Raw genomic sequence first — 12,232 nt, forward strand, 5'->3', positions numbered from 1 at the left:
CTCTAGAATCCCCACGGGAGTCAACAGAACGGGGAGCAGGTCAAGGGGGGAAAGAGGACAGTGTGGAAACTCACTCCTTGCTCAGACGCTCTTAGGGCAAGATGCCGGGATGCCCAGCGCAATATCCCTAGGGCCCTGGGCCCTTGAGTCTCTGCTCAAACATGTCGGGCATGAGGACCTCACTGTCTCCAGGCAGCCCGGTCCAGCTGCAGCAGCTCCCACTATCCCCTTCTTCCTCGGAATCAAAATCTGGGTATTTCCCTGCTCTGGTTTTAACTCTAGCGGGTACACAGACCAGGATAATCCTTCTTCCCCATAAGGAATCTTCAAATATTCAAAGGCAACTATCCTTCCTCCATGATTTCAAGGCCCTCTTCCAATGTGGCTTCCCACCCTTCAGGTCTCTGCCCTCTGAACACGCTGCGGTTTATCCATAGTACTCCCAAAATGCAGTGTCCTGGAGGAACACCACACTGTGGGAGCAGGGTCTTGACCCTGAGGGGAGGGGCGACCAGCATACTCCCTAACTAGACTTCAGGGAGTTATGGCCCCTCCACGTCAGTGCTGTCATAGGTCACAGGACACAGGTCATGTGGTTCACCACGGCTGCTGCAAAGGCAGGCTGCCCTCAGCTGTGGTGTTTTTGGATCCAAGGAAGCAGAGGACACATTCCTTATTTTCCTCAGAGCAGAGCAGGAGGCTCTGGGAATTAAGTCTCTGGTAATCTGAAGAGAAAAGGCCAGACCACTGAGTACTGCAAGGAGTTGGGAACACAAAGGGCCACACATTCCTTTGAGAGTCTGATGGGAGTTATGGACCCCATCCCCAGAAATGCATTCACCAAATTCATCAATTTTTTTTTTTTTTGCACGGGACAGGGGCCTGTGTCATAGACCCCCTCTTTAAACGCTGGTTCTGAGAAAGCTGGGGCTCTCACTCAGGGGACTCCAGGGGAGGGGTGGCCCAGTGTAGGTTCAGGATCGGGCACAGAGCAGGTAGGGGAGAGGCAGGTGCCTATGGGCTCGGGTGCGCTCACACCAGCGGTGCTGCACTTACTTGTCCACAAACAGCGCGGGGGAGTCAGGCCGCGTGGACTCCAGGTCCTGCATGGCGTTCCACTCGTTGATGCAGCTCTGCTCAGAGCTGATGCAGCTCTCATAGTAGGTGGCCCAGATAAGAGCTACGCCCCCAGGGAAGTAGTTGTGCCTCCGGGCCACTTCACAGGCCTTGTGAAGCACCTGCAGGGCAGACCTGGGGAGAGGAGAAGGCTGGGTCAGGCCTGGGAAGGCACAAGAGATGCGGGGTTTTCTCCTCTGACAAAGGGGTTCAAATATGGGAATGGAAGGGCAATGATTGATTGGTTGATTATTTCTTTTTGAGACAGAGTCTCGCTCTGTCACCCAGGCTAGAGTGCAGTGGCGTGTTCTCAGCTCACTGCAATCTCCGCCTCCCGGGTTCAAGCAATTCTCCTGCCTCAGCCTCCGGGGTAGCTGGGATCACAGGTGCCCACCACCATGCCCAGCTAATTTTTGTATTTTTAGGAGAGATGGGGTCTCACAATGTTGGCCAGGCTGGTCTCGAACTCCCAGCCTCAAGTGATCCGCCCGCCTCGGCCTCCCAAAGCGCTGGGATTACAGGCTTGAGCCTCCGTGCCCGGCTGAGAAGGGGGGTTTGTAAAGGGCTCACTCTTGGAGTCGCACTTACACGTACGGGCGCTGGGGAATGCACACAGCCTGAAACATTCAGCCCGCCAGGGCACAGAGCTAATCCCTGGGACATATTCACTGATTGAATCTAACAGTGGCCAGAACACCCCACATCATTTCCAAAGAGGGGCAGAAACAAACAACAACAAACTGCTTCACAACTCTTCCAATCAGGTGGTTCATGGGCTACTTCACAACCCATTAATTAACTCCAGAGAATTAAGAACTGCTCCTGAAGCTGTGGTAACCTTGAACAGATGTTCCTATGACCCATATTGAACATAAGACCCACAATGAAGCTTAGCAGCTGGAAGAAAAAGTCTTTAATATGCAACAGAGACATCTGCCTGCATTCTAAATAATTACATTTCCACCCATCCCCCCATCAACGTTCTAACAGCTTAGATGCTTACATTTCTTAAGGAAACAAGTTCTAGAAAGTCATTTTAATACAAAAACTAACTGAAAAGGTTTGGGGAGGCAGACTGGGAAACAATATTAAGAATCTATGTTTTATTTAGTCACCCTCTTTTACTACTACTACTACTTTTTTTTTGAGACAGAGTCTGACTCCGTCGCCCAGGCTGGAGTGCAGGGGCGTGATCTCGGCTCATGGCAACCTCCATGTCCTGGGTTCAAGTAATTCTCCTGCCTCAGCCTCCTGAGTAGCTGGGACTACAGGTGTGCACCATCACACCTGGCCATTTTTTATATTTTTAGTAGAGACAGGGTTTTGCCATGTTGGCCAGGCTGGTCTCAAAACTCCTGACCTCAGGTGATCCGCCCACCGTGGCCTTCCAAAGTGCTGGGATTACAGTCATAAGCCACCATGCCCAGCCCATTTTGCTTCTTTTTACAAAAATATAGGCTGAGGCCAGGTGCGGTGGCTCAGCCTGGAATCCCAGCACTTTGGGAGGCAGAGGTGGGAGGACTGTTTGAGGCCAGGAGTTTGAGACAAGCCTGGGCAACATAGTGAGACCCCATCTCTTAAAAAAAAAAAATACAAAAGTTAGCTGGGTGTGGTGGTGCATGACTGTAGTCCCAGCTACTTGGGAGGCTGAGGCGGGAGGATCACCTGAGCCTGGGAGGTCAAGGCTGCAGTGAACCATGATCACACCACTGCACCCCAGCCTGGGAGACAGACAGAGCAAGACCCTGTTTCAAAAAAAAAAACAAGAAACCCAATGCCCCAAACATTGTGAATATACTTAATGCCACTGAAAATTGTGCCTTTAAATATGGTGAAAATGATAAACTTTATGTTACATATATTTTGTGCCCCCTTCAACATGCACATATATAACGAGCTTCTTGGTAGAAGTGGTTTTTCTACTCATGCTGTCGGCTAAGAAAATATTTCTAGGGAGTTAAAAAATCCCTAAAACCACACTTACCACATGGCCTGGACAGACACAGGCTTAAATATGTGCATCCTTCCTGCTGTGCTCACGCTGAACCCACTGAGAATAAAAAACAGAGAGAAAGGTATCTGTGGTGAGAAATCAGCGCCTTGAGTGAAATCACTCTGGGAGTGGGGAGCTGGCCCACCGTGCACACTGGGAACAAGCGCATCTCATGCCGCCTGATGAGGGATTTTATGGAACCTGCTTTGGCAGAGACATGGGCAAGGGCAGAAAGAGACACATTCTCAGGTGAGGAGGGCTTGTTTTGAACCCAGCAATGCAAGTTCCACCAAAACCTGAAAGCCTGGCAAAGGGTGCCAGGTGAAGAACTCCAAGAGCGTCTCTTCTATGTTCCCATATGGTTCCTGCCTCCCTGCCACCTCCTGCCCCATAGGCCCAGCTGTTCCTTTTTGTAATTGCATGGAAACTATATTCATAGGATTGCACGGAAAATAATATATAAAAATATCTATTAATACATTAATATAAATGTGTTAATCTAAAAATACTAATATAAAATATAAAAAATTAATACAGGCCAGGGGTGGTGGCTCACGCCTGTAATCCTAGCACTTTGGGAGGCTGAGGAGGATGGGTCACCTGAGGCCAAGAGTTCAAGACCAGTCTGGCCAACATGGTGAAGCTCCGTCTTTACTAAAACTACAAAAATTAGCCAGGCATGGTGGCAGATGCCTGTAATCCCAGCTACCTGGGAAGCTGAGGCAGAAGAATAGCTTGAACCCAGGAGGTGGAGGTTGCAGTGAGCCGAGATCGCACCACTGCACTCCACCCAGGGTGACAGAGTGAGACTCCATTGAAAAAAAGAGAAAAAAAAAATCATACAAATATATTAAAATAAATTTTAAAAAGGAAAAATATCCCCATAACCCCATTGCTTAAACAACAAATCAAATTTTTATTTTTCTCTTCCCATCCTATGAAGCAACATAACTCTGACCTGCTTAGAATCCCCATGTCGGGCCACTTTCCTATTCTGTTTCTTCTCGTCACCGTGCCCACGCACCTCCCTGGGAGTGAATGCGTGCGGACGCTGGACAGCCCTCATCCCCTGCCTGCCTGCCCGGGTGGAACTGGTTCATTCCTCCTTTGTGGCTCCCAGGGTGGCACCTGAAACCTTGTTGTGTCTGCCAGTTGTATGTCTTTCCTCGTACCCCCAAAGCTGGTGAGTTTCTGCTGCACGACATTCATCGGTGAACTTTCAGGACGAGCCCTGTGGAGGGCATGTGGTGAGAGTTCACTTAACCCATTGAGGTAGTGGATGGATATCGGTTTACCGCTGTCTTGAACTTCACACTAGCAGCCTATCTCCTGTAATCGCTCCCACTGATACTTCATGAGCTAAACTCCCTGACGGGACGTCCAAAACATACCCTCCCTCGTGGAGCTCACTCAAAGGCAATACGAATTCTCCTGCTGTGACACTCCCGCCACACGTGTCATTCTGTGCTAATGATCATCCAAGGATGCCCGAACCAGCTCGTGTTTCAAAGCCTACATGCAGTGAGAGAATCTTTTAAAGACCTCCTTACCCATCTCCATCAAGGTGGATTTTCGTGTCACTCCACAGTCGGAGAACCATCCCAATGGTGCAGCTTTTACTGCGAGAGGGGAGAGAAGACGTGTGGAGTCAGTGTCTACCCACGTACATGCACAGCCTTTCCAGCTTACCACCTGGTCCAGGACGGGCTGTTGGATGTACGTGTGGCAGTGGCCCTTAGGCTGTCTGCATAGGAACTGTTCACTGATGAATTCTAGAAGACACAGGTCTGGGATGGCCCTGTGGACACAACTCCGTAAGTGCTCAGCCGAGGCTCCTGGGTGCAGTGTGCGCTGACCGCATGCCCACTCTGCAGCAGGGAGGCAGCCGCCCAGGGCTGGTGTTCTGCTGGCGGAGGCCACATGTGTACTCGGGGGTACATAGGCAAGCACCAGTGGCCAAGCCCGGCACGGCCTGTCCTGGGTGGCAAGGAGGGGAGTGTGCTCACACCGTTCCCAGAGCTCACTTTCGAACCTGTGCACCTGCACCTTTAGTGTGGTTGCTGTTTTACAACCTCGCTTAATCTGGTTTTGTTTTGCCCATCCTACCAGTGAAATGAGACCAAATGACTGCAGAGACTGGCGCCACTGAAAAACAAGGAAAGAAAGGGCTTATCGGAGAGTCCTCAGATTATGATGAAAACTCTCCAGGCATTTAAAAGTTGGCTTGTGAGAAGCCGCTGTAACTGTGCCAAGGGCCAGCTCCGCGGACCTCAGGAATCTCATGCTTCCATCTCTGCTGCTGCCAACACCACGGTCATGTTTTTGTGTGCCCATGTGGGTGGGGCCTCTGCGGATCACAGACCCAGCTCCCCTCCGGGTAGCGGCCTGCCCCATGCAGGACTCTTCTCAACCCCATGCTTCTATATCTGTGGGGAAGGTTGTTCCAAGCCCTTCTGGCCAATGACACTCAGGCTTTTTTGGGTTGGGGTCTGAGGTCCCTCCCTGCCATCCTACCCACTCCGGAGGGACTAACTGTATTTCTCTCACAGTATTGCAAAATATAATTTATGTTGGGCCTCACAGAGCTCTAGGGACCACATGGCTGTGTCAGCGCCAGGAGGAGGCAAGGAAGGGGTCCCTGTGGAGCCCAAGTCCGATAGGCAGAAGCTAGGTCAGATGGTGCCCTGGGAACATGCAGTCTAGAAGACCCAACCTGAGCACTAATGACCCTTGCCAGGGACTGATAAGGAGGTGGATACAGCACAGAGAGCTGCAGAGAGAACAGGACACGGGGCGCCAAGGCCAGGCCTAGGCCAGGGGTGGGGCCTCCCAGGACAGGCGGAGGACAAGTGGGCAGGGATGAGACTGCCCATAGGAAATAAGGAGCACATGAAACCATGTGGAAACTAAACCCCTAGACCGGCCTCCCTTGGACACGGATGTGCAAGAGGGTCAGCCCACAGGGGACTTCTGCTCACAACCTTCAACTCGAGCCAGGAGCAAGGAACAGGGACCAGGCAGGACTGCAACAACTGCCCTTATCTCCTGTCGTCCCCTAGCTATTCCTTTTGTGAGTTTCCAGCAGTCCTACAATGATTAACAATAAGATTTTCACAAGGAAGGTGGGCCCACGGGAAGCATATTTTTCTTTCTTTCTTTTTTTGAGCCAGCGTCTTGCTCCATTGCCCAGGCTGGAGTACAGTGGTGTAATCACAGCTCACCGCAGCCTCCACCTCCCGGGCCCAATCAATCCTCCTACCTCAGCCTCCTAACTAGGACCACAGGCATATGCCACCATGCCCAGCTTTCTTTAAAAAAACTTTTTGTAGAGATAAGGTCCCAGTATATTACCCAGGCTGGTTTCAAACTCCTGGGCTCAAGCAGTCCTCTTGTCTCCACCTGGGGAGCATATATGGGAAACAGGAAAGGGACACGTAGCTAAGGAAACTGAATCTTTAGAGGAAGAGTGACCCCAAAGGATAAAGTGGGTGGGAGCAATTGCAGAAGAAGAAAGCAGGCTCCAAGTTCCTAGGGCCTGTATGGCAGGAACAGAGAAGCCAGATGGGTCTGGCGGTCCAGGCAGGAAACCAATCTGTTCCAAGACTCCATCGTGGAGTCCTTCACTGATGGCAAAACACTGATGCGTGGACAGTGGTGTACGCTCATGGCACTCAAAACGTTCCCAATCCGAATTGAAAACATAATCCTGCTCGGGTGTGGTGGCTCATACCTATAATCCTGGCACTTTGGGAGGTGGAGACAAGAGGACTGCTTAAGCCCAGGAGTTTGAGACCAGCCCGTGCAATAGTGATTTTTTAAAAAAATTATATATATTGGCCAGGCGCAGTGGCTTACGCCTGTAATCCCAGCACTTTGGGAGGCCGAGGCGGGCGGATCACAAGGTCAGGAGATCAGGACCATCCTGGCTAACACGGTGAAATCCCGTCTCTACTAAAACTACAAAAAATTAGCCGGGCATGGTGGCGGGTGCCTGTAGTCCCAGCTACTCAGGAGGCTGAGGCAGGAGAATGGCGTGAACCCGGGAGGCGGAGCTTGCAGTGAGCTGAGATCTCGCCACTGTACTCCAGCCTGGGTGACAGCGCGAGACTCTGTCTCAAAAAAAAAAAAAAAAAAAAAAAAATTATATATATATATATTTTTTTTTTTTTTTTTTTTTGAGGCGGAGTCTCGCTCTGTTGCCCAGGCTGGAGTGCAGTGGCCGGATCTCAGCTCACTGGAAGCTCCACCTCCCGGGTTGACGCCATTCTCCTGCCTTAGCCTCCCGAGTAGCTGGGACTACAGGCGCCCGCCACCTCGCCCGGCTAGTTTTTTGTATTTTTTAGTAGAGACGGGGTTTCACCGTGTTAGCCAGGATGGTCTCGATCTCCTGACCTCGTGATCCACCCGTCTCGGCCTCCCAAAGTGCTGGGATTACAGGCTTGAGCCACCGCGCCCGGCCAAAAAAAATTATATATATTAAAAAAATCAGCTGGGAATGGTGGCATGGGCCTGTGGTCCCAGTAACGCAGGAGGCTGAGGTAGGAGAAATGATTGAGCCTGGGAGGTCAAGGCTGCAATGAGCCGTGATTTCACCACTCCAGCCTGGGTGACAGAGGGAGATCCTGTCTCCACATAAAAAAAAAAGAAGAAGAAGAAGGAAAGAGAAAGGTAAGGAAAGGGGAAGGGAAGGGAAGGGGAAGGGGAAGGGGAAAGGGAAAGGGAGGGGAAAGGGAAGGGAAAGGGGAGGGAAGAGAGAAAAAGAAAAGAGAAGAGAAAAGAATCCAAGATTGAACCCTAGGGTGGCGTGGCTGCTCTGGTCTCCCCAGGATGCATATGCAGATACAAGACTCTGAGGGAGGCTGGGTGCGGTGGCTCATGACTGTAATCCCAGCACTTTGGGAGGCCGAGGAGGGTTGATCACTTGAGGTCAGGAGTTCAAGATCATCCTGGCTAACATGGCGAAATCCTGTCTCTACTAAAAATACAAAAATTATCCAGGCATGGTGGCGCATGCCTGTAATCCCAGCTACTCAGGAGGCTGAGGCAGGAGAATCGCTTGAACTCGGGAGGCAGAGGTTGCAGTGAGCCCAGATCGCACCACTGCACTCCAGCCTGGGTGATGGAGTGAGACCCTGTCTTAAAAACAAAAACATAAACAAAAAGCTAAGTGAGAGTGTGCGAGCCTGTGCAGCAGCCGTCATTCCAATGCTGCCTTTTGGACAGCACTTGGACTCTTATGAAGATCCCCTTTGGGGGCAATGCTCGTCTCTTTTCTTTTTCTTTCTTTTTTTTTTTTGGCAGGGGGAATCAAAAAACAAAATCCCAAGGAAGGAATTTAGAAAAAACAAGTATATTGCTCCCTCAGCAGGTCAAACGCTTCTGGTGGGGACCTGGACTTTGTTTTCAAGCCAGGAAGGAAGACAACAGCCTGGTGCCCAGGCAATGTGGGAGCTGCAGGAGAAGGCCCAGTTCCCAGCCCCCGGGATTCCCCGGGCACGGAAGACAGCTGCATCAGGCCCAGCGACAGGAAGGACTGCTTAGTTCTGGTTCCTGCCAGGCCCCTGCTCACCTTGGGTGGCCTCTCGACTGCCCTCTCCAACCTCAGAGACCTGCCCTGGCCTTGGGGTCGGTGCCCACACATGGGCTGTGGCTCCTGCTCAGAGGGTGCAGAGACTCGAACCTGAGGGAGGAGCATGCAGTGGAGGCGAGAGAACCACAGGGAGAGGGAACCACAGGGAGAGGGAAGTCAGGTGCCGAGGGGAGGCAAAGGGAGGAGAGGGTGGGAGGGAAGAGCACCGTGGGGGCGGTGCGGATGAGCACATGGGCCTGTCTCCTCCAGCCAGGCAGCAGTGGAGTGCACGTGTGTGCATCTAAGGCATGCCCATGACTGCTGGCCTGTGAGCTCTGTGAGACTGCAGGTGTGTCTGCCATGCTCCCTGATGTGGCCCCAGCACCTGGTGGGGCACCCGGCACAGGGAAAGAGCTAACAAATCCATACACGATAAACCTAGAAGTGAATGAATGAGCAAGGTGGTGTACAGGAAGAGAGCTGCAGCCCGCTGGGAAAGAATGCGTGGGATCTATTCATTCAGCAGGTCGACAGGAAAAGCCCTGCCTCCAAGTCCCAGGCCGGCCACTTACTGGGATGGCCCTGGGGTAATCACTGCAGCCTCGTGAGCTTCTGTCATGTGTAAAACCTGAGGTAGGACTACCCACCCCAGGGGGATGAAGGGGCTAAATGAGACGTCCACGGAGGCATTTTGTAGGTGTGCTCTACTTTACAGTCAGGAGGACTGGGCTTCCACACCGCTCCCATGGTTCAGATCAAGACGATGGGCACAGGCCACAAGAGGCCGATTTCCGTTCAGGATCAGAAAGCATTATTGGAACAGGCCACACTTGTGAGGAAAGTCCCTGCCTCAGAAAGATTCTGAAAAGCTGGATAGTCATTGGAAGAACAATTACAACTGCAAGACGGTCAAACACTAAACACCGCTATGCCTCACAACCATACAGATAATGGCCAAACAGATGGGGCTCTGGGCATTTCTGAGAGCATCTGCCTGGTGGCACCCCGTCCTAATGGACCATGCCCTCCAGTCTCCAAGTGGCTCTTTAGAGCTCATATCCTAACACCTCCTATGCTACAGGTTCTTCTAGCCCCAGGTTCCCAACCAGGTCAAGGCCACAGATGCCAGCCCCAACTCCATCTCCTACATGTGTCACAGGAAACTTTCTCATAGTGCTATTTATTATGTACTGCAGGGGTGGGGGGCATGTCATAAAAGAAATGTCCTCCTTTTTTTATTCATTTCCTTCTAAAAAGCATCCAAGTCTCAGTTGCTAGCATGTGACTTACAGAAGCTCTCACGGGAACAAGACAAGACCGTGCTGTTACCATGACACTCACAGCCTCCCTGACGGGTTTCTGCTGTTCATTCTGCCTGAAATGCTCTTCAAATGCACCTCGCGGCTCTGCCTCCACCCTAGAGCTCGCCTGACTGCCCACTTGCCCGTTAAGATTCAGCTTAGGCTTCACTCCTGCCAGAAAGGTCCTGCCAGGTGCTCTCAGTAGGCGCCTCCTCCTGTGGTCTCACAAAACCCCAGCACCTTTCAGTCACTCTCTCCCTCCTACCTGGTTGTGACTGTCTTCCAAGCTCACTTAGAAGCCCTCTGAGGCCAAGAACTGTGCTGTTACTTCTTTGTTTACCTGGGCCTAGTCCATTGCCTCATACACAGGAGAATGCAAATAAATCACACGCTTAATGAATGAGTCGATGAATGAATGATGGATAAAGGGAGTCTAATCTAGTTTGAACAAATCCAGGTTTTGCAATGATCTCACAGGCATTCATTTATCTGAGATGTCAGGGGAGTGATCCCACTCTCATTTCACACACATCATGGGGTCAATGCTCTAACTTACTTGGTCTCCAGTTAGTGGGAAATTACAAGCTACTCTTCAAGCCTCTGACTAGGATGTGCCATGAAGATGGAGTTCCCACTCCACTTGGGAACCTGTGGAGTATCACTATGGGGTAAGGTATCTGAGAGGAGACCCACCAATCTCCATACTTCTCCATGGGCCCCTCTGCCTGGGAGGGTCTCCTGCTTCCCTTGGCGGACTCTGGCTTGGCCTTCTGGGTTTGGCGTTGTTGTCACCTCCTTTAGGAAGCATTCCTGGCTAAGGTGCCCCACTCTATAGCAGCTGGCGTGAAACCTCTCTAAGCACAGCATAACTTTCTGTCCTCTCAATCGACTCTGAGCTCCGAGAGCACAGCCTGGAGCTGGCACGGTGCCTGGCACACAGAGCTGAAATGGCACACCCTAGTGTTCCCAGTGTCGACACCCCAGGCTCTCCATCAGGACGCAGCCCTCTCCCACATGGATATGGGACCATGGAAACCTTTTTCTAGCAGCAACTCTTGCCTCCCACACAGAAGGGAACACCTAGCTCATCAGACTCACCTTTCCTTACTGGAAAAGTCCACTCCCAGCAAGATATTCTCCTCGGTGTCCTGGCGCCCGCTGCTGTACACCACTACCATGTACCGGACCCGGTCCGCCCAGGCGCTCTCCAGGCGCACGGCCTGGAACAGGGCAGACATGCTCTCACTGGCCTGCCTTTGGAGGTGGTGCCTCCCTCCCATCTCCAACGCAAGATCAACACTTTCAGTGTTCTACCTTTCCCTCCGGGAGTTAAAAATGAAGAGAAAATCCTTGGCTGGGCCCAGTGGCTCAGGCCTATAATCCCAGCACTTTGGGAGTCAAAGGTAGGCAGATCACTTGAGGTCAGGAGTTCGAGACCAGACTGGCCAACATGGCAAAACCCCATCTCTACTAAAAATACAAAAATTAGCTAGGCGTGATGGTGTGCGCCTGTAATCCCTGCTACTCAGGAGACTGAGGCACGAGAATCTCTTGAACCTGGGAGGTGGAGGTTGCAGTGAGCTAAGATCACACCACCACACTCCAGCCAGGGCGACAGAGTGAGATTCCATCTCAAACACCACCAAAAACAACAATAACAACAACAAAAAAAACACACAAAGAGGAAGTTCTTGACAGCAGGAACCAGGCCTCGTTTCTCTCTGTAGCACCGGGGACGCTGCCTGGCTCAGAGGAGACACCCAAAATGCAAGAAATCAGTGAACACATGAAATCCAAAGAAAGTTCTTATTTAGCTTATTTAACTGCCGTAGAGACCTGTTTCATCCCTCCTGTGGCTCCTCTGGGGTACTGAGGAGTCAACCTGGCTTTCGCTTTAGTGAACAATTTGAGGAGAATTTGTTGTAATGTAAAAGCTTTTCCCCCTATCATTCATGAATGGTTCCCCACCAAGTTTCACAATTAAAAATTAAAACGTGCTGGCTGGGCACGGTGGTTTACACCTATAACCCCAGGACTTTGGGAGGCGGAGACAGGAGAATTTTTTGAGGCCAGGAGTTCAAGACCAGCCTGGCAAAACAGCAAGACCCCACATCCACAAAATTTTCTAAAAAATTAGTGGTATACACTTGTAGTCCCAGCTACTCAGGAGGTGGAGGTGGGAGGATTGCTTGAACCCAGGAGTTTGAGGCTGTAGTGAGCTAGGATCATGCCACTGCACTCCAGCCTGGGCAA

The 12,232-nt window shown here is 51.4% G+C and overlaps 1 protein-coding gene across 16 annotated transcripts in view; it reads right to left on the reverse strand.

The window, feature by feature from the left end:
• Nucleotides 1-12,232, reverse strand: part of SSH1 (slingshot protein phosphatase 1) — a 76,278-nt gene that overhangs the window by 24,404 nt on the left and 39,642 nt on the right. For 13 of the 16 annotated variants that reach the window (XR_012420591.1, XM_074007722.1, XM_045365876.2 and 10 more), the window contains 4 exons: nucleotides 11,078-11,199; nucleotides 4,660-4,728; nucleotides 3,101-3,166; nucleotides 1,057-1,251 (listed from right to left, as the gene is read on the reverse strand). Coding sequence is in view for 13 of the 16 variants with exons in the window: in XM_045365876.2 (XP_045221811.2) it covers nucleotides 1,057-1,251; nucleotides 3,101-3,166; nucleotides 4,660-4,728; nucleotides 11,078-11,199 (452 nt within the window). In the remaining 3 variants the exon portion in view is untranslated. The remainder of the gene's footprint in view (nucleotides 1-1,056; nucleotides 1,252-3,100; nucleotides 3,167-4,659; nucleotides 4,729-11,077; nucleotides 11,200-12,232) is intronic. The other 3 variants (XM_074007721.1, XM_074007719.1, XM_074007720.1) reach the window with 1 other exon arrangement.

The sequence above is a fragment of the Macaca fascicularis genome, chromosome 11 (genome assembly GCF_037993035.2).
Source record: "Macaca fascicularis isolate 582-1 chromosome 11, T2T-MFA8v1.1".
In the NCBI taxonomy this organism is placed as follows: Eukaryota; Metazoa; Chordata; class Mammalia; order Primates; family Cercopithecidae; genus Macaca; species Macaca fascicularis.